Raw genomic sequence first — 21,280 nt, 5'->3', positions numbered from 1 at the left:
ACCAGTGTGTGACACCTCAAACAAGATCATTACAAGAATTTGACACTTCCCTGTAATTCCTTGTCAAATGATAAGTTATTATAACTATATTCTTATTCTTTATGATTGTTATTTTCCTAACTTTGCAAATCAATCTTTATTTTTCTCAAACTTTCCCCCACATCTTTACAGAAGGGTAAATCTTCAGGTCAAAATATTAACAGGGAGTAAACTCCATCTGTTGATTGTTGTTTTTATTGCCCTTGGTTTGTGTGTCTGTTAGCAGGATGGAGCTGTGAGCTGGAGATTTGATCAAGTCGTGGATCCAGGAATTTCACTTTCTGTAAATTTGCAAGATGGCGTTAGCCTTAGCGGAGGGATGAGCCCTTATTTAGCACCTCAGGTTAACCCATGACATAGTTGACTCCAGGGACAAGCTCATGAGTACATTTTGTATGTTGTCAAACCACTGTTTTCAAAGACATTAATGAACTTTTTACGCTTAAACGTATAGTTTATTATATAAACTAAATAATGATCATTATGTGGTCATAATTTATTATCATATTTTTGCCATACTTTTTACAAAGAAAAACTAGAATGTCACTCAGCAGACTGCAAACTTCCACCAAGGCCCAACAGTCTCCTTATGAAACCACATTTAAATTCACAAGATCACTAGAACTCTGATTATCTAAACAAACTATTAAGAAATAACCTGGAGGTTTATGATATGATATGATGCTCAAGTTTCCATCCTAACCCTTCCATCTGAAGTATCTCAGTGATGTCATCATAAGAACAAACATTATTAGACATCACAGATTGGAAATGTGGCCAAAACTAAGAAAGTATACTCAAGATCACCCAAACCCTGCAACAGTGACCATAGAGTAAACGCTTACCAGATTGCCCGTATTGTAACCTTCAACCCTGGAGGTAATTCCTGGGTGGCAAACTCACAGTTGCAGCTCTTGTCGTCACCCATTTCCTCTCCTGGGAGGCTCGCCTCTACAGAGCAAGGACAAGGACAAGCTTAAAGAATATTTCACTGACTTCCACGCGGCCAGCGTAGACAACAGAAGCAAAGCAGAGCAGTCGCTTTAAAAGTGTAAAATTCAATAGTGGTTGGTTTCAAGCCAGTGAGCCGGTTTGTGAGCGTAGTGAGCGAGCTTTGTGGAACAACAGAAAAAAGACCGGGTGCAGAATTGAAGGATAGTGCTGATGGAATAAAGCTTTGTTAAAACCTTTAATGACAAGTACTCTCTTCCCACCACCAATGACAGCGTAGATTAGCATAATCGCTAGCATGTTTAGCTTAGCCAGAAGGCTAATCTATGGATTTTGGAGCATAGTGCATTCAGGCAAAGGTGTCAAGGCTTAATCACTGTTGATCAGATATTAGATGAGAATCTGGTAGGGAAAGTGAGGTCTCTTCATGCAAAATAAAACAAGGATTTTGGTCATTTTTGTGACTGGGATAATTTTGGATCATCTTGGCATCACTTGACTTGAACCCGGTTTAGCTTCTAAAGTACCACCACTGTAAGTAAATATGTATAATCGCTCTTACACTCGTGAGGAACACTTAAATCATCACATGCTTGCTCTCAGCGACACTTCAGGTTCAGATCCTTAAGTGATGATGGAGGAAAACCCATATAAGACAAAATCCAAATAAAAAGGGTTCATGTCAAGTGAACAAATATCAGCAGATTTTAGCATGCAGGTATCTCAGACTGGTGACGCTGACTTGTCGTTTGATTATTTTCGCATCGTAGCCAACCAACAAAATATCAACCCAATGTCTTACTTATTAAACCTTCAATTGCTGCAGAAAGAGAGAGAGGAGAGACATGGGAAAAGATTTGTTATGGATTCTAGCAGGATGACAATGGCTGACAAATCAATTCCAAACATGGGAACTGGTGGTGTCCACTGAATGGTTTCTAGTTCATGTTTGAAAAGGCTAGTCTCTCTTCTCTTGCATTTACACTATCTACTGAATGTATGATTGTGTTTTATGTATGATAAACTACACATCTATTATATTACAGAGTATATAGTCTTAACTGAAGACATGTCAAGATGACTTGTCCAACCTGGAGAACGCTTCAGTCCAAAGTCTTCGTCCTGCATTTCAATCAGCACTTTACCATGCCATGAAGCGGAAGAAGAAAACTAATGAGAATAGGTTAAAAATGTTTAACAAAAAGGCAAATTAACAGTGAAGGAGATAAATATATTTGTAGATAGTGACACAGTGGCCTGGATGACGTATGGATGCAGTTGGGCTGTCTGGCAATAAATGATAGATGGACGCCGATGTCCAAACCAACAGCCATCTCTCTCCCCAGCATTATGTTGAAATGTCGGCTGCAAAATGTCCCCATACTCCTCATATGTTCAAATACATGCAGGAAAACTACACAGCAGCTTTACCTGCATGACAAACGAATCACAGTTACTGCATCTTAAAGAGGCTTGTTTGCAATTCATTAAATGCCATCAACAGGCAAATGAAAATGTATCTTTTCATTTATTCACCATCTTGAAGTCTAATTCAAAACATTGATTTTCCTAAAAGAAAATGCATATTTGTGTTCTTCCTGAGAATTAGATACCACTCTCAACTCTGACTGCTAAATATGAAGCTGGATATCTTATTTGAGCAAAAACAACATGAAATCATATTACATTTATCTTGTATTTGCACGTGCTTGTGGGTGTATTTAATTTTTTCTACTTTGAACAGAGACATGCTAGTGGTTTCTTCATGTATATAATCTCCATGTTATGTTAAGATAAGATAACCAACCGCTGGTTCCATCTGGCTTATATTTGCATAGAAGCTGCTTCCAATCTCTATGCTAAAATATGCTAACCTATAGCTTCATATTTACCATACAGATATCTTAAAGCCACTTCAGTACAATTTTAGGTTTCACTGCTGAGTTTATTGTTTCATGATATCATAGACTGTATTTAAAGATGGCGGAAGCATCTCCTCTTCCTCCTGTTGTACAAAAATGAAGCCAAAATATTACGGATATGGGTGCCGCCATCTTGTGCTTTTGATGTCTTTTGGAGCCAGAGTCTATGCAGTAGTTATTGTGGTGTGGAGCCACGGTATCCAGGTCCCACTGATACATGAGCTTGACCAATCTTAACTGTCAATCATAATTTCAACCTGTTTCTACACCATCATATAACTGATCATAGCCAAATTTAAGATAGAAATAAACTGAACATACAACAATGTGATAAGAACTACCTAAAATCACCTATGACCTAAAATCACCTTTGACCTAAAATGACCTAAACATATATTTAATGTGTACTTTCCCATTGACTAACATGGAGGATGACCTATATTTCATCCAGCCACCAGGGGGTGATCAAAATGATTTGGCTTCACTTTTTGAGAGCTGTCATGTAAGTCCATCTTTATAAACAGACTATGTTTTAAATGATAGTAATTTATGTTGCTATATAAGTGATAGACTATTTGTTATTCCTTAAACAGAGCTGTCCTCGGAAAGTTTACATTTGACACCACCCTTCTCTGCCCCCCTTATCTGGTCAGATGTTACTGGTCAGACGTCAGACGAGTGTAGGGTTCCCTCACCCTCTGAGTTTTGGCGTGAAGCGCTGCCCCGGCCCCTGAAGCTGTGCTTGGGCCCTCGGTTCTTATCAGTGAAGCTCCAGGTCTTGGAGACCTTGCTGGGACTTCCCTCAGCACCCTCCTCTGCCCCTGGAGACTGGGCCTTTCCCTTGGAAACCTTGGACGGACTGGGAAACACCTTGTCCTTCAGGCTGGCCTTCCGACTACACAACAACATGAGGAGAAATGTTACATATTTCTTTCTTTATAGTTTCATCAATATAAATAACTAAAAGAGACTAAATGTCTTTATCCTACTGCTTTGTGGCTTTAAGTGTAATTTGAAGAATTTGTATGATTCAGCACTGTTGTGTGGATAATTCTTACCTCAGCAGAAACGCAAAATGGGCAATGTCCTACAGCAGAAGGCGCCATGTCCACATACGAACATAGTGGAGCATTCAGTGGGTCAGGCAAGCAGCAGGAAGCTAAAAGCAAGCATGCATGGGAAGCAAAGGGACCCTGCACGAAAGAGCTGTGGTCTCACTCTGTGCAAAAAAACATGAACACAAGTCATGCAAAATAATCCACCGTCATACTGTACACGCCCCGCCTGATATACGGCCGGCCAAAACGAGACATATTGTTAGGTACTCAGCGTAATGCAACTTGCCTGCTGAACAGAAAGTTTGTAAGGGCTGATTAGGCAAACAAAGGCAGCAAGCAAATCAACTGCACACTAAATAGAAATCATAAATCAACTGTGACAGGGAGGTAAACAAAGATGTATATCTGCATTTTATCTGAGTAAATGGAAAAAGGTGTGGGCAGATTAGCTCTTTTATAATAAGCATACAGCTTTTCATGTAGACATTAAGGGCTGAGCTGCACTACCCTATGAACTGTAAACTAGTCAAATGTCTTGTGCGATTCCTCTACCTTTACTGTACTTCTGTTTAAAGAAGAAGGGGAACAGAGGTAGGGATGGAAGGACACACACAGACTTGCAGTGCAGCTGTTAGTATCTGTGCAGCAACTATACCTAATGGTTCTCGGACAGCACCCGCAAAGTCTGTCTTTGTGTGCATTTTCATTACTGGAGTGCAGGGCAGTAGAGGAGACACAAGAAAAGATAAAATAGCAGTGGATACAGTCACAAAAACAGCAGTGTGTGCCATACTGTGATGCCAGTAACACTTTATTGTACTGTAGTTGTAGTTGAGAATTCATCTGCAACCTCTTTGTCAACCATAACATGTAGAGCTCAATGTGTCTTTTGTGCTTGGACTGAATTTAGATTTTTCAAACTTAGACACAAAACATGCAAATGGCTTACAAAGGGCTAAGTCACGATGAAGTGTTACTACATTGACAATATTTACACTTGTTTCTTTTGTCAAAAACAGTGTGATTAAAAAGTCAAGCGAGGCTCTTTCAGTGTTCAAAACCATTTTTCCTGCGGTGATGCTGAAAGCTATAGAGTTCCAAAGAACAGCTTAGTGGTGAATATTTCACAAAGCTGCCGGTTGGGAGCGAGGCCAGAGTGAGCTGATCTTAGAGCACCATGTGAGCAAATGCAGCATGACTGTTCTTGAAGGAGGCACTTAACACACAGCCACGTCCATGTATGACACGCATCAGGACTGACAGTGTCTCCCACGGCACACACACAAATGCGCGCAAATCCACACACACACGCACGCACACACACAGGTGTGGTGTAACACACATTCCTCCAACATGAGTACACTCCCCCAAGAAGAGTGCAGTTCTTAGCAGCAGCTAAGAGCGGAATTGAAGAGAAGCCAAACAGAGGTGAAGGAAGATAAAAACCAATCAGATCACAGACCTGGGGGAGGTTTCTGCCTGAGACTCTTTCCTGTGAGGAGAAGAGAAGCACACGGTTACACAATGCAACTCATTCGTGTATGATACTATGTTATCATCAACACTGCTTATCACTTTTCCTGAGGTTTCTACGTTTTGCCTGTAGGAAGTTTTTTTTTGTGGTAGTAGTAGTTTTCCTCACTCTAGTCGGGGTCAAGGGCAGAAGATGTGGCACCTTGTACAGATTGTTTAGCCCTTTGAGGAAAACTGTGACTTGCGAATATGAATTATAGAATAAAGTTCAATCACTTTTCAAGCAGGAGAGAAAACCGGGAGGACTATTAAGTAACTCAAGACACAATAAAATGGATGTGTATGTCGAAAGGTTATTGGTTTAAGCCTGTAGCTACACATTTTCGGCCACTTGGAGGCAGTGAAAAGATGTGAACATAATACACTGAACAGTACACAGATGACACTATTAGCAATATAAGCATTCATTTGAAATTGTTAAACACCTTATAAATGTTAGTCAAACAGTTACTCTCTTTTAACTCTGTATTTTTCTCTATATAGTCTACACAGAAACATGTAGCTCCAGTGACGGATCTGGAATTTTTCTAAATCAGGGGGCATAAAGGGGCCACAGCTTACACAGCATAGCGTATATACAGTATATATATATATATACATATACCAGGATCCATGCACAATTCTTGATTCAGTAAGGTGCACATTTGATTCATTCCTTATTTACCGTGAGCTCTTTGAGCAAAGCCACACATCATTGAATATATTTTTAAATGACATTGTGTACTTCAAAAAAGCTTTAAAATAAAAAATTGTCAACACATGTTCATGTTGTCTTATTCGTATTATTAGTGAATACGAGGTGAGTTTAAAAAACAAAAGACTACTGGCAGGACAGGGGCACTTCAGGGCCAATCAGATGTCGGCTGGGGCCAGTGACTCCCGCCTCTGTATTTCTCTTTAGGGCTCTTTTGAAATAAAGTAATCCATTGTAGCCATTTAAAAAGCTCTTAACCAGCATTTCTTTATGACGTGAATTGGAGTCGGATTTATGACAACATGACAAATTTGACCCAATTTAATTTTCTTTCAGTGGTCTCGGTCACCACCATTTCTTGTGATATTAAATTGAATCTTCAGCCTTGTTACATTTTCCATTTCATTTTCCATTACATTCCATGTTTTGATTGGCTGCCTGCTGTTGAGTGATAGCTCTCTCTGGGTTTCCTATCATATCTGACCTCTTCCATTTTACAGTTATGTCAGCCTCGTTAATAAAATAATATTGATCTATGCAGCTTTTACATGGATGGTAAATTATTTTCTTTTTCAAATTTGTATTCTTTATTTCAGGATTATTGCTTCACTGTTAAATCATCATTATCATCACCTGTATTGTCACCATTAACATCCTGATATCATTATCATCATCATTGGCTGCATCACTGCCCATCATGTTTATACCTGAATGACTTGCCCTTCAGATTCCTCAGCAGGTCCAGTTGATTCAGGGGTGGAATGAGTCTGAGAAAAGACAAAAAGCATTTTGTCATTCTGTCAACAGAACTGTTCAGTGTTCAAAGGTTAGATGTTGCCGTCGGGCACTTTGAAGCTAATTCCATTTAGTTTGGCAGTTCTCTGTTCTTTCTGCTCATCACCTTTTCAACTCAAATTACGGCTGGAAAGAAAATCATCTCCAAACAGAGCAGACAAGCAGCTATCGTTTTCTTCTTCCAGACACTTAAAAGGCAGAAATCTGCACTGTGAAAGTCAAGCTTGACGGCTTATCTGCTGATTCATTCAGCTGGATGGCAAAATAAGTGGTTAATTTACAAAGTAGCCACTGGCAGTGTTTGTCGTTTGAACAGCATTTCAGAGAGGTTTTTGGTGTCACTGCCAAAACTCCAGCCTCCCCCACTGGAATATTACCCTTATTAAAGCAAAAAGAGAAAAGCCACAGCACCGGAGTGTGATTATTCACATCACAGAGTCTTTTATCTGATTCAACAAGGATTTTATATAGGTGCAGTCTTTCACTGGCTTTCCCAGTATTCAGAAACAGGCGAATTACGGCAAAACAGTTGTATTTGTTGGCTGAATAATGCACAGCATTTTGCATATACAACATTATTCGGCCAGTTTCTTTCTCTTACCTGTACATTGGAATAGCTACAGTGTCCTCATAAAATTCCCATGTGCACAGCAGATCTGTGCGGGACAGGTTGGTAGCATAAAACCTCCAAGCAGCCTGGAAGGAGAGAGAGAGATGTAAGGAGTTGATCTGTTTGATAAATCTCTCCATGCTGATGTTATGGTGCAGTGTTTGATAGATGTGTGAACCTGGATGAGGCCCGCTGCAGGGCTGCGTCTCTTCTCAAAATGTTTTTGCCTGTGCTGCTCCTGGACTTTTAGGGCAAAGCCAGAGCCCAGGATGCCCTGAACAGAGGAGAAGTTATCAGTAAACGTGATTGACCTCTGCTGGCCAGAGGTTGGAATTGCAAGAACAGCAAGTTGTCTCCTCCAACAGCCCAGGGAAACAAGTATCACAGATGTTCACATGTCTGCAGAGCCTCCACGTGACAGAAAAGTTAGAGCATGCTGAAGTCCACCACAACCATTACATTGCTGAGTGTTTCCTGTTATCTGAGTGCTGTTACAGCAAAACACGGTCCAGTTAGACTGAACGGGTCTGAGCTGCTTATTCACAGCTTACTGCTGACATCCTTAGATGTACGGTAAAATGCTGAGCATTTAACAGCAACTGACAAATACATCACTGACTGGAGCTACCACATCATAAGCTGAGAGCTTTCTGAATGTTCTTCTGAAAGCAGCAGAGTTTTGGTTTCAGGAGAAGCTTTCAGCTCATGACGACAGTCCAAGCACCACGCTGGACAGATGTCTGATTCATTTAGAGTGCTCTATTTACTAAGTAACTAGAGTAGCATCATAAAAGACTAAATATGTACTAGATGGCTTATAAACCAAACTGTATAAGGTTGTGCACATCATTGTCCAGTGTATATTGTATATTATTGTCATGGGAGATATAGCGGATGCGGTGGTGATCGACATCCAGGGTCCTGGATGCTGCTCAATGAGGCAATTAGATGTAACCGAGTCATGATTGTTATCAGTTCCACCGCTGCTTTTCCTGCTTTGATAACGTTGAAGAAAGTCTGCTGTGAACTGTTTGAATGTTCCTGCCCTTTTGTTTATTGTTTCAGGAAGCTCCAAACTCCTGGTCGACCTTTAAAGCAAAGGGCTGCACCTCGGACCTCTCGCTCTCAGCTCACTGTGCATTCTGTGTCAGAGGGATCAGAGCTGTGGGACTGAACTGAAACTGAGCTGAGCAAAGAGTTTTTCGCTTTGCTTTAAGATTCATCACTGGTGATAACTACAATACTCATTGTTGTGAGTTATAGGCTCAATGGAGAGAAACACACTGGGTTTTATCTATAAGGCCCTTATTGGTCTTTCACCCCCTTACATCAGCTCACTACTATCTTTTAATGAGGGCTCTCATCACACACTTAAATGACTGGATGACACTGCAGGTCCCAACTATTTTCACTGAGCTCGGTAAATCCAGTTTTTCTCATCATGCACCTGCATCATAGAATAACATACAGAACTTAAGCGCAACTCATTTGTATCAAATTTAAGTTACATTCAGCTGTTGTAGTTGATTCATTTGTTTGTAATTCTATTTTATGTTCCGTAATTATTTTTGCTATTTGGCAAATTTTACAGTTTCTTATTTGTGTTTTCTTGGGATGTTTTATGTTATATTTTCTGTACTCGGCTGTATTGTAAATTAGTTCTCTAGCTCAATGTATTCCAGAGTTTGAAAAAAGCTTGATTGAGTCGTTTGTTCATCACTATAAGCAACACAATAATATAGATATTTGGTCTTCATGTATATATTTTATCAATTTTATATTATTATTATATTTATTTATTTCGAGATAATTACAGTGAAAGGAAATGGGGAGAGTCAGGGAGTGACATACATTAAATAGTAATGCTTTGCCATGGAACCAGGGATCTGCTGCTCAGAGCACTCATGTGGTATGTGCTCCGAGCATTACATCTACCACGTCGTCCATTTTAAACCATTGTTAACATAAAAATATTGATTCGATATCAGCGATAAAGACTGAATTGCTTTGGTTGGTTTAAATGGCCGTGCATTTGCTTCTATCAAGTACCAACTGGACACAGTGTTTCTGATGGAGGGATAGAGCAGTGATGCTGCACTAATGAGCACCACGACGGACAAAAAACAAATCAACACAACTGAGGCTCTTCTACTTCTCTAGCATACTCCTCTATTAATGTATAGACTGGGTTTAAAGAACTGCTGATGAGCCCTCATACTTACAGCAGGAAGTGCGAAGAAGGCCACCCCGATCATGCTGAACGTGGCGGCCAGCAGGCGTCCGTACCAGGTCTTGGGAACCTTATCACCATAACCTATGGTGGTGAGAGTGATCTGGTGACAAGACAAAATAAAAGTCATTACAGGATTTTCAGCAGTGTGGTGCAGGTGATGGGGCAAACTGGAGATAAAATGATTCAAATCACAGAATGATATCTTTAGTTTGAATCTTACCAGTCCCCACCAGAGAGCATCAGCGTACGTCTCAAACTCATTATTTAACTCCTTCTCCACTGAGTAGACGAGGAACGAGGCCAGGATCAGACACAGGAAGCCGATGTACCACGCCGTGATGAGCTCCTGCACACAAAACCAATTCAACCAGCAAAAGACAGTGTAAAGTAATAAAGTGACCTCTGCAGCTTCTCACAGGCTGGTGATGTCACCTCTGTGAATTGGTAAAAAATACAATTGTGCAATAATATTGGATATGTGAGTCAGACGCCTTCTGTGGCAAACCAATTATTTCATAAATGTATTTTTGTTTCCCACAGCGTCACACACACACACACACACACACACTGTCCACAGCTTATTAGTGAAAGCAAACAAGTCTATTTTAGAGCTTATCAGAATAAACCTGAGAGAAAAATGTGTTTCCTCACAGTGGAAAATAAATGGCTGAATATTTTATCTTAGAAACCATGTCTGAAGTGAACTTTTCATTTTTACTTTAAGTCTTTAACATAAACAAGTTCAGTTTCACCCATAGGGATGAATACAAAACGTGTGTAAAACCTGTTACACTATATTTGTACCTGATCCCATTGTTGACTGAAAAATCAGCTCTGCATGTATGTGAATGTATCTAGTAACATTTGAGTGATGGTATGATTCCAGGGGAAGGTCAGTGATCAAGGTGCTGATGTGAGATATTGCAGGATTAAAGACGTCTGAAAATATCGTTTTCTATTATACCCATACAGAAAATTTGCTAAAATAACCGAACTATCCTAAAATAACTTATCTTGCAATAACAACATACTGCAATTTCCACTGGGAACTTTCCAAATCCTTATATATGCCCTGGGTTGTTTGTCTCGGTCGACCGGAGACACTACAACTTTGGTCTCCTCATGCAGGATTTCTGATTTTAAAACAAAAAAAGTAGAATGGAGGTTTAATGCATCTTATTATTTTATTGGTCTAATTATTATTTTTAATTAATCATACTTTTCTCCCAAATTTGTATATATATTTTTACATATTTACACATTCCACATAGTTTTGCGGTTACAACTGCCATGGTGGCTCATGCTTTGTGCAGCACATTATGTATAATATATATATTAAACTTAAACATTTGTTTAGTTGTCTAATCACACCCATACCCTCAGTTTTAAGATGCACAGATACTTATGATTTGTCAATAATCAATAAAAAAGAATGGTGCAACATAATCCAAAACATTTCCTTTGAATGTAACGTTTTTTATAGAATTGTCTTGACCAGATCTGTTTCCAACCAGATAAGTCAGTAACTGGTTCAAACTCTTTAATGTTAAAGTAAATCTGAATACACAGGACATCAGCTATGGTTGGTGGAGCAGTCTACTCCTAGAGAACCTCTACAGACAAAAAGGAAACAATGTGAGGATCACCTTGCTGTGGGCGTAGACTACAGATCCGAGCAGCTTCCAGGTGCCTCCTCGTCGATCCATACGCAGCATGCGCAGGATCTGCAGGAACCTCAAGCTCCTGATGGCTGAGGTGGCAAAAACATTGCCCTGAGATCCAGCTGCCAGAACCGACACTGAGGCGATCAGCACCATGATGTCTGCAGAGAGAGAAGCAGCACACAGTCAGATGCTCTGAAGCAGTGGAAGCCAGAGTGTAGTTCACCACTGATCATATCAAAACTACATTTACTGTGGACAATATGGTCATTTTTTCTTGAAAGGTGAAAGTTGTCCAAAGTGAAGTTTCATATCATATAAAAATGAAAGAAAAAGGGAAAAGACACATTTATCACGTTTGTGTTATGTTCATCGAGGTGAGAAAATGACAAGTGGCGGTATTTTCTCACCTATGACACAGAAAGGCTTTCTGGCAAATTTCAGCCTCCCACTCCATCCTCTGTATCGACAGCAGCAGCCGGCAGCCCATATCCTCACAATGTACTCCACACCAAACACCACGATGGTCACAATTTCCTGTGGACCAGAGCAAGACGGTGGCATTAACCCTGTGATGTGGACGGTATACGTAGCACGAGTGTTGTAGAATCATTTTTAAAAGACACCCACCAGAATGTACAAGGCACTCTCTGAGCTGTTTTTGAACTCTTTGATTGTTGCAAAGACGGAGAGGATGAGACAGGAGAAGACCAGCAGGAACCTGGAAGACATGACAGGGTGCAAAAATCAAACAAGTTAATGCCTTTTCTTCATCCTGATCCTGTATTACATAGGAAGTATTTCCAGCGACATAGTGAGCTTGACTCATAACCCCAGACTGTAGGACCACAGTCTATACAACATCTGATGTCAGCAAATACATTAAGACATATTTGTTCCCCGAATGTTACATGAATGCAACATAATTACTATCAAAATACAAATCAGCAAAAGAAAAAATGATAGATTGATACAACAACAAGAAATGTCACTCATGACAACTTTTCATTGTGTTCAAGTCAGATGTCCGGCCTTATAGCTCTGTTCACATGGTTTTTAATGTTGTACTTTATGTTGCACTGTTGTTCTGCATTCTGGCCAGAGAGGAACAACATTTGACAAATGACTTGAATTTTGATTGTTCCTAGTCAAATGATATGTAAATATGTATTTGTGTTTTTCAGAAATAATGTTCATCTGAATCAATCCCAGACGTCTGGTAACAGTTATAACAACTGAGTGGGTTCAGTTTGAAGAACTGAATCACAGCTGCAGACCCTGGGTGGTGCCTTCATCAGTGGAAATATCTATAATTTAGAATGAGTAAGTTGACTAGTATGGTAACCAGAACACACACCTTCATCAAGGCCTAACAGTCCCATTATGAAACCACATTTCATTTCAGATCTTTATTTGGATCTGCACCTTCTGCACATAGTCACAAAAATCTATTTCATCAAGATCCATAAATTATTCTCTGACAAATCAGTGAAAACGTTGGACAACACCTTGTGGCACATGTCGATGGCACCGGGGTCTCACCACAACAGCCAGAGACAAACCTGCTTTTCAGCATACTTTTATTCTTTTAACACACACGTGAGGAAACATATATCAAACTCAAGTGTCCGACCCAACCTTTTCAGGTTTCTTTGCACGGCTCAGCCCTGTCTCTGTCTGCGTCCTCTGTGTGTGACTCTCGTGTCTTTCCCATGTGTCTCACTCTGGCAGCTCTGCTGCTGCCTTTTAAACATGAGGATCAATCAGCTAACAGCCCTCAGCTCCCAGCCCCCTCCATGCCCACACCCCTCACAATGCTAAAGAAACGTGAAAAAAAGATTTCCCATCGCCTGATCCAGATCTGCACTCTAATGTAATGGGTTCTTCTCTGACCCAAACCACATCCTCCCACCAAGAATACAATACACACTCCTGACAAATAAAAATCTTGTTTTTTAGAAACAACCTTCGTCTGGATAAACCTCTGGGAACAGTTAACACTGCAGCAGTTTCAGAAGTGTGAGTGGGTTCACAGAAAAGCTGAATGAGTAATTACCGCTGCAGATCTTGGGTGGTGCCTTCATCAGTAGAAACAAGCTGAACTGCATCAACAGCAGCAGAGTGCAGAGTATAGAGGAATATGACATTGTCATCAACCTGCCTGTGTGCAACAATTCATTACACAGTTTGTTTACAGGCCTGATCAGTCAGTATCTCTTCACAAGAACAACGTTTCAACCTCCTCCTTATTGTCCAAGACACGCTGAGCACCTTCTGTCCTCAAGGGTGTTTATTGTATTAGTGTTTTTTTCTCTGTGCAGCGACACCTCACAGCACAAGACAGCATCAGGGGAACCTTTTATCGGCTGGAGGATAACGCATTTAGAAAAGATCTTCTGGAGGCTATCCAGAGCAGAGCTAATGGAGAGTGAAACCCAACACTGGGACAATGCAGGATTTATAAAAGACACAGGATCAATCTCAGCAGAGACACGGTAGAAAGCTCCAGTATCTGCTGGTGATCAGGTGTTACATTTTAAAGCTCACACTAGTGATGTCACTTCCACTACACGGGACACTGTGACAAGTTGGTGAGAACTCCTCTTTGTCCCCGGCATCTTTTAACCACATTACGCTCAATAGTTTCTACACAACGTAATTTGATTGTTTTTGTAACAGTGCATCACTTACTATCAAGGGTTTGTTTGTATTCGAGTATCACTCTACCAACTAATTCCACACACGTCTGTCTGTGTTTGCAATGCATATCTCATGAACCGCTCACACTTGGCAGGTGTATTCATGGTGGTCATGAGAACGGCAGTGACGGGTTTGCTATGGTTTGGACTTGCAATATGTTGAATATAAATACATTTGAATAAACATGAGACCAGCGCTCTGTAGCAGACAGTGGAGGCAGGGCAGCGTGTCTTGACAGTCTGCAGACCGAGCTGAACATGTCTTCTTCTATGTCCTCAGATAAACAGCAGCGGTTGACTATGAGTAATTAACAGCAGCTCAGTAAAAAAACACACACGTGAAGAATAATAAATCAAATTCACTTTCATTTGATCAAAATGATTGATTATAAAATCTTCATTGCAGATAAACCAGGTAGGATAAAAACAACCTTTTCCAACGTCACTCTGCACCGTAGACCATAGTTTATAAATATCTGTGTTCACAACATCCAGGACACAGACAAAAAAGTGACTCTAGGATACGACTCACTAATGACAAGGAATAAATCAGAAGCAGAACTGGAGCATTAACACAGGACAGGAGAACAGAACATTCCAAACAGGCAGATCCAGAACAGACACTGCAGTAGTTTTAAAGTAAACACACAACCATAAGTTAGTTTCCTCTTCTCATGTCGCAAGTTAAAACATTGATTTTTTTTGTGATTAAAAATACTGTGTCTAGTTACCTTCTTATTATGAATCAAGTTTAGGGTGTAAATTAATCACCATATATAAACAGCTGAAATATGGTGTTCCAGAGGAAAGGTGAAGCTGTGGTGCCACTGACATGGGCCTTTTGTTAGAATTTCATAGTTTTATTAATTTTCCTTTTTTTTTTCATTCTAAGTTACGTGGAGTTTGGTGAGTACTGTAAATAAAAAATATTCAGCTATATAGTAATTGTACCTTATGTGTCGGACAGGGATCGAACCCCGACCTCCTGAGCCAAAGTTGCCCCGAAAGTAGTGTTTGGGAACATCTAAAGGTCATTGAGGGGTTCCAGGGGGTCCCCTGCAAACGGGGAAATTATTAAATAAATTACTAATTGAATTCAATAGACTGCCTGAAATAAAACGTATAAAACGATTGACGGTCCTTGGCCAGGTTTGTGGGGTTGAGGGGTCATTGATGTGCAAAAGTTTGAGAACCTCGGGTTCTAGACTATGTTGCAGATACGATTATTTTCTTTTTTGCTATGAAACAACAGTTAATATATATAGTAGCCAGCTGTCAGAGGGCTGAGCCAGAGTTTAACTCAAGGAAAATGTCTGAAATAATACATTGACAAAGACACAGCAGACATACAGAGGGGTCAGCTCACGCCTTGTGCATCCATAGGTAACTTTTTTATTATGAGTTTGTGCAAGTAGTTGGAGAAATTGTTGGCAAGATCCGTGGCAAACTTTCATCAGCTGCTCACCTGATTTCCCCTTTTCTGCTGCTGCAGCTCCACAGTGATCACGTTAGACTCTTGGCAGTGGCCACTGGCTGCCAGCCAGTCAGAGACGAAGCGGCAGAGATCAATGGTTTGTAGCAATGGCCCAAAAGAAGAAAAGTCAATGGACAAGCTTTTGCCTTTATTATATGCTATATAATTCTCGACCAGAAGCATAAACTCATAGCACGGCTGTGGCTGCAGCACTTCTGCATTTTCCACATTGTTGGGTGAGACTCAGGTCATTCCCTCCCACGACTACGATATGTGTTTTAGGCATGTCATGCATCATTAATAACTACAGCAGTCGAGGGGCTTGCTTGGTAAAAGGGAGCTCTTCAGGCACTCAGAGTCTGCAGCTTGCCAGTATGTTGAAAGGCATCATGTTGGAAATACAACCACTGTATAGTTTGTCTATTTAAATCAACAAAGTATATTATTCTTTCTTTCGTTAGGTTTAGTTTTATTTTATTTTTTACATCACTAAATTTAACAGGTGGTGTGTATATGCCAGGAATTCATTTCCTTCCTCTTTGTAGCATTTGATGCCCTAATAATCACCTCCATCAAGTCACCCTGCAAGAGAGAAGCTGTCAATGACTTGTTCTTTAAATTTAATCTAAATGTCCACTGAAAAGACATCAACAAATTACATGGATGGAATAAACTGACGAAGCCTGTTTTTTACACTTCTACTTAGTTATGTGAAAGAACAACACAGGATAAATGTCTATAAGATTTGTGAAAATATATAAGATATTACACCGTTATTAATATATTTCCACCATGTCGACACAGAATACCCATATATGCAGATAATTTCCACACAGCGTGTGCCACTGACCCCTGAGGGTCCACAGGCCCCCATTTGAGAACCATAAAATCATACCCACTTGTGTTCCTGCTTATCCCAAGTCCAGAAAAACAACAGGTATATGTTTTTTGTGTCTTTTCCACTGCACTTGAAGCCACGAGGCATTTTAACACCAGTCAGTCAAAAGTCTGACTTCACATCTTGTTGTTTGCAGCACTTTGACTTGTCACATCATCATTTCACCATCTGGAGAACAACATTTTTTTTCCTGATCCTGCCACAAGGAGGTTGTCAGACATTCAGCACAGACTCCAGAACATCGACTCACCAAGCAGCCCATAAATACACAACACAAATATTCCCTTTTATATTTAGTTTTTTCATGGCTTGGATATCATAGCGTGTGAATTAGTCGGTGATAGGTGATGGAGGCAGGCTTCCTGTTTCCATCTGATAACAGCCTTAATGCTAAGCTAAGCTCTGTGTTATAACAAAAATGGCTCGTTCCTCTTCTTAAATCAGCAGATCTCTTTTATTTCTTTGACACCTAAAGACTAAAACAAACGTGGACAAAGAAGCTCGCTGACCACAAGCCTTATTGATCATCACTCTCCTGACTCGACCTTGCCAAGCTCATCAGTAGCTACTAATGAGGACACATGCTAATGAAGGACGGGGACAGAAGCTGCCTCCTGAAGCAGTCAAACAATTAGCTTGTGCAGCTACTCACTTATCCTCCACTTTACATCAGCAGAGCCCAGCTTCCAGAGATCTGTTCATACCTCTCCACACCGTGCTGTCTGCAGACACACGCAGCAGGGTGTTATTAGAAAGTCTGGGTGGGAGACGTGGTCAAATAAACATGAGGTCGGGACAGAGCAGAGACGGCAATGAGCTTTTCAAGCATTCAAATATTATAACTGTGCTGAAATGGCAGTGTACTGGTAAATAATGAGTTTGACAGTTCTCACATTTGTCTCATTTATGCTTAAAGAAAGTGAGATGACAATATAGATACCATACATATCTGTATCTGCTCACCAAATATGACCAGCAACAATACAATACAATATACAATATGTAAGGAATGGGTATCCCTAAAGTGAATTACCATTGTCAATCAAGCCAGTACAGTTACATTTCCAGTACAGGTCTGTACACACCGTACTACACACTAAATAGCAGTTAGTTCCAAAAAAGAAAGGAGAAATTAGGAGAAGACTTTCATGGCCACTATACAAAGAAAATAATGAAAATAAATCAATGATAAAAAAATAGACAAAAACATTAGGTGACAATTGTATCAACATGTGGATTCACATAGTAGAGTCTGTAGATCTCAGTCCTTGTTACACATTTTCCCAAGGCTCCTTCAAATGTGGCTGACCAATGTGCTCTTTCACCACAGAGAAACCATTGCTCCAACTGGGTGGATCCCTTCTGGGCCAACTTATCCTACGAAGCTTCTTTCAAAGAGGTAATGGTGCCGGCAAGTGACGAGACATCCGGTGCTTAAGTATCACAAACTGCAACCGAACAGCTAACGGTACACATGTAAGAAAAAAAGGTGGCCGTTACAACTTTCTTGTTATGTCCAATTTTCAGCTCTGTTGCCAGGCAACAGCAATAAGGGCAGGACAAGCTGGGGATGCCAATCACAGAAAGGCTCTGTAGAACAGACCGTCTCATTTCAGTTCAGCCCTTTCAGTCTACTCTTCATGGGTTGGGTTGACTGCATCCCTGAAGGATGCAGACTCCGAATTGAGACACAGCCGAGGAACGTATTCCACAAATTATTAATATTTACTGATCTAATTATTACACTATTTTCATTCAGATCTTCGGAATCATCTTAACCATTGTTGCAAATTTAGCTTTATTTCAGCGTTCCAAGTATTTTCCATCAATCGGAGTAACTCAGTGATTAAGTAACTCAACATCTTTACCATTGTTTCTGATTCAATATCAGTTCAATGAGAGTATTCTGATGCCACAGATTCCACAGCACACACACATGACCACAGAGCTCTGCTGTAGTCCTCTATCTCACGAGTTTCCACCTCTGGTTTGTCACACACCCAGTGTTTACCAGAGGTCCAGGCAACATCATTTTCGACGTCACTTGAGGAGGCTGCTGCTGCTGTTGTTGAAAGCAGGGTTGTGTGTTTCCTTCTGAGCTGCAGAGATAGAAACATTGATTTGCCCTGTTCAGCACAACACTGCCTAAAATTAGACCGTGATGAATTCAGAGGAGAGCAAACGAGGAAGAAGAGATCTTCAGAAAGCAAACAGTGGCTGCGACAACCCTGAGCCCCCACTGCTGAGTCGTCTCTGGGCCCCTCGGGGGTTGTTTGAGGGTTACGATGACTTTCTGGGGCACTTATGTTTCCTGAATAAATGCACGAGTGATACTTCTGCTCCAGCGGCTGTCATTGTTTTACCTCTGAGCCAAAGGGACGCCTGCAGCAGCCATTACTGAGAGATACTGATCTTTATATCTGGTCTATTCTACGTGCAAAATAAACGTATTCCGCCATTAATTCATAAATGAAATAAAGAAATAAAAATCCACCAAGAATGCACTGTAACAATTTTCCACGTATCTTTAAATTACATATAATTAATAATATAGAGATAATCACTGCATTAAACCCTGAGAGTAAAAATAAACTAAATAATAATGATAATAATAATTTAAGTTATGTGTATGTGAGTCAAAGCTTTAATGACACACAGCACAAAGAGTGTACAAACACAACAGGCCTACAGCCGGGCCTGGGACATAAGGTGAGGCTCGAAATGTCTCTTTGCCGCCCCTGGGTCGTCTTTGGTGACATTCTGTCTGAACCTGCTCCACTGGGAAGAGGGTGTGTGTGGTGGATTCTTGTCTTGCAGACCTGTGTGGCACAGTTCATGGCACAACTCATTATGAACACTCTCTTCTACTTTTAGCAACTTTCTCGTTAATCCCACAGTTGTTTACACGCTAATCAGAACTGCTAGTTACTTAGCTTAGCGGTTAGAAATGGCTGGTCTCTTTAGCTTAGCTCTTACCGCAGTTTTGGGCTTGTGCGTCTGTCTTTTCTTTTTCGACTCCTCCACGCTGGGCCCGCAGGTTTACTTTGCTTTCCAGCGCAGCCACCCCCTCATGCAGGGAGAGAAGTCTGGTTCTCACTCACTGATTTGTTGAGACAACTCACTCACCACATCTTCCACCTGTGTGTCGTCTGAGAGGCTTCCATCATCGGGCTGTCCACTGTGCGGAGGTGTCTCTGGGAGGAGGAGAGACGTTGTCCAGGCATTGTGGAGACTCAACCAGGAGGGACACAGTTTGACATCTATCACACGTGTCTGTGTTTACATGCTCTTGTCTCTCGAGGTCGTCCATGTGAACAGGATCTTCTGCATAAGAACTCAGCTGCTGCCTGAGTTCTCCTTTCACCAGCTTCCAGAAAACTTCCATACCACTTATACCAGAGATTTTCTTCAAATGGAGTTAGTACCTTATAGAAAAAGGTGTAACCTCTGCAACACTGGTGAGTCCACTGCAATTTACAGTGTTGTTTACTGATCCACTTTTCATGCAGTGAATATTATAGAAGTAGAAAGAATGAAAGAAATTTCATTTCCTAGAGTACTCAATTAAAATAGTATATAAAGTCAAAGCTACATCAAATTATTCCTCATTACCCTATACTGTTCCTTTATACTCCCATATATGACCTACTATGTGGTAGTGTGGGGAAGTTCCAACAAGATTAAATACATTCAAACAGACGTTTAAAACCAATATACTGATGACTGTGGAGAGGAAGTACCAATATTTTCAAACATGTTCAAAATAAAAATCTAACCTATAGAGAAGTCAACTATAATGAATAATAAAACAGATTTTATTAAACAGAGCTTGTATTAACTTTAAATTCACAGTGATAGTGAATTTAACCAGCTAAAGAAAGGGCAGTCGTCTCATGTAAGACTTTGCAATCTGCGGTGTAAATGCAGTCCACAAAGAATCCTTCAAATCAGCAGAAACACATTTAACTAGAAAAATATCAGAACATGCTGCACCTATTAAAAAAGAGCATGTTTCACTTCATGTTCATTCCCTCTTATGTACCTCATGTTTTGGAATGACAATAAATCTTCTGGAATCTTAAACCTGTAGTAGCTGCTGTGGTGTTTTTATTCTTTTTGTCAGTTGTAGGGGGGCACAAAAAGGTTGCTAGTGTATCACAGGGTCAACATACAGTGGCGAACAACTATTCACTCTTATAATCACAACGAGTCTCCAATAAACTAGACTGACTGTGGGAGGAAGCTGAAGTACCCACAGAAAACCACAGACACGAGGAGAACAAGCACAGAAGTCCACACAGAATGCATGTACAAACAAATCTGTATCAATGAAACGTTTCCAACTCAACCTAGTATACTGAATCACTGTTGTCACTGACCAAATCAGTAGCTTTTAGGAGTGGAGCTGCACTCTCCAGCTTTGTTACTTCCACATTACAAGCACATTAAACAGTCGTGAAATATAGAATAGTCAGCAAACCAACTCTGTACTTTCTGTTTCACAGCAACATTTATCTAATATAAGAGACCGTAAACTAAGTGTGTCGAAATGAGCAAGGCTGCTTTTTCTGGAGCGAAGCACCTCCAACCAAGCCAAGACCCCACTACAGGACTCACAGTTGACCCTCTTGGCAGCCAGCATCTGTCTGCTGCTGTCCTCGCCCTATTTCCTCCCCAGCTCTGTCCTGATTCAGCCAGCTAAGCAGAACAGTG

General features: G+C 40.5%; 1 protein-coding gene across 5 annotated transcripts in view; it reads right to left on the bottom strand.

Annotated features, from left to right (window-relative positions):
• Positions 1 to 21,280, bottom strand: part of LOC118111618 (potassium voltage-gated channel subfamily KQT member 2) — a 29,413-nt gene that overhangs the window by 4,390 nt on the left and 3,743 nt on the right. The window contains exons 2-14 of one of the 5 annotated variants that reach the window (XM_035160347.2): positions 12,127 to 12,217; positions 11,907 to 12,033; positions 11,482 to 11,657; positions 10,056 to 10,181; positions 9,825 to 9,935; positions 7,781 to 7,876; positions 7,594 to 7,688; positions 6,905 to 6,964; positions 5,433 to 5,462; positions 4,626 to 4,679; positions 3,608 to 3,807; positions 1,793 to 1,810; positions 885 to 990 (exon numbers count right to left, since the gene is read on the bottom strand). In XM_035160347.2, the coding sequence (XP_035016238.1) occupies positions 885 to 990; positions 1,793 to 1,810; positions 3,608 to 3,807; positions 4,626 to 4,679; positions 5,433 to 5,462; positions 6,905 to 6,964; positions 7,594 to 7,688; positions 7,781 to 7,876; positions 9,825 to 9,935; positions 10,056 to 10,181; positions 11,482 to 11,657; positions 11,907 to 12,033; positions 12,127 to 12,217 (1,290 nt within the window). Of the gene's footprint in view, positions 1 to 884; positions 991 to 1,792; positions 1,811 to 3,607; positions 3,808 to 3,970; positions 4,680 to 5,432; positions 5,463 to 6,904; positions 6,965 to 7,593; positions 7,689 to 7,780; positions 7,877 to 9,824; positions 9,936 to 10,055; positions 10,182 to 11,481; positions 11,658 to 11,906; positions 12,034 to 12,126; positions 12,218 to 21,280 lie in introns of those variants that run through there. The other 4 variants (XM_035160348.2, XM_035160349.2, XM_035160350.2 and 1 more) reach the window with 4 other exon arrangements.

This window comes from Hippoglossus stenolepis, chromosome 6 (assembly GCF_022539355.2).
Source record: "Hippoglossus stenolepis isolate QCI-W04-F060 chromosome 6, HSTE1.2, whole genome shotgun sequence".
Lineage (NCBI taxonomy): Eukaryota > Metazoa > Chordata > Actinopteri > Pleuronectiformes > Pleuronectidae > Hippoglossus > Hippoglossus stenolepis.
This window is presented reverse-complemented; position numbering and strand designations above follow the sequence as displayed.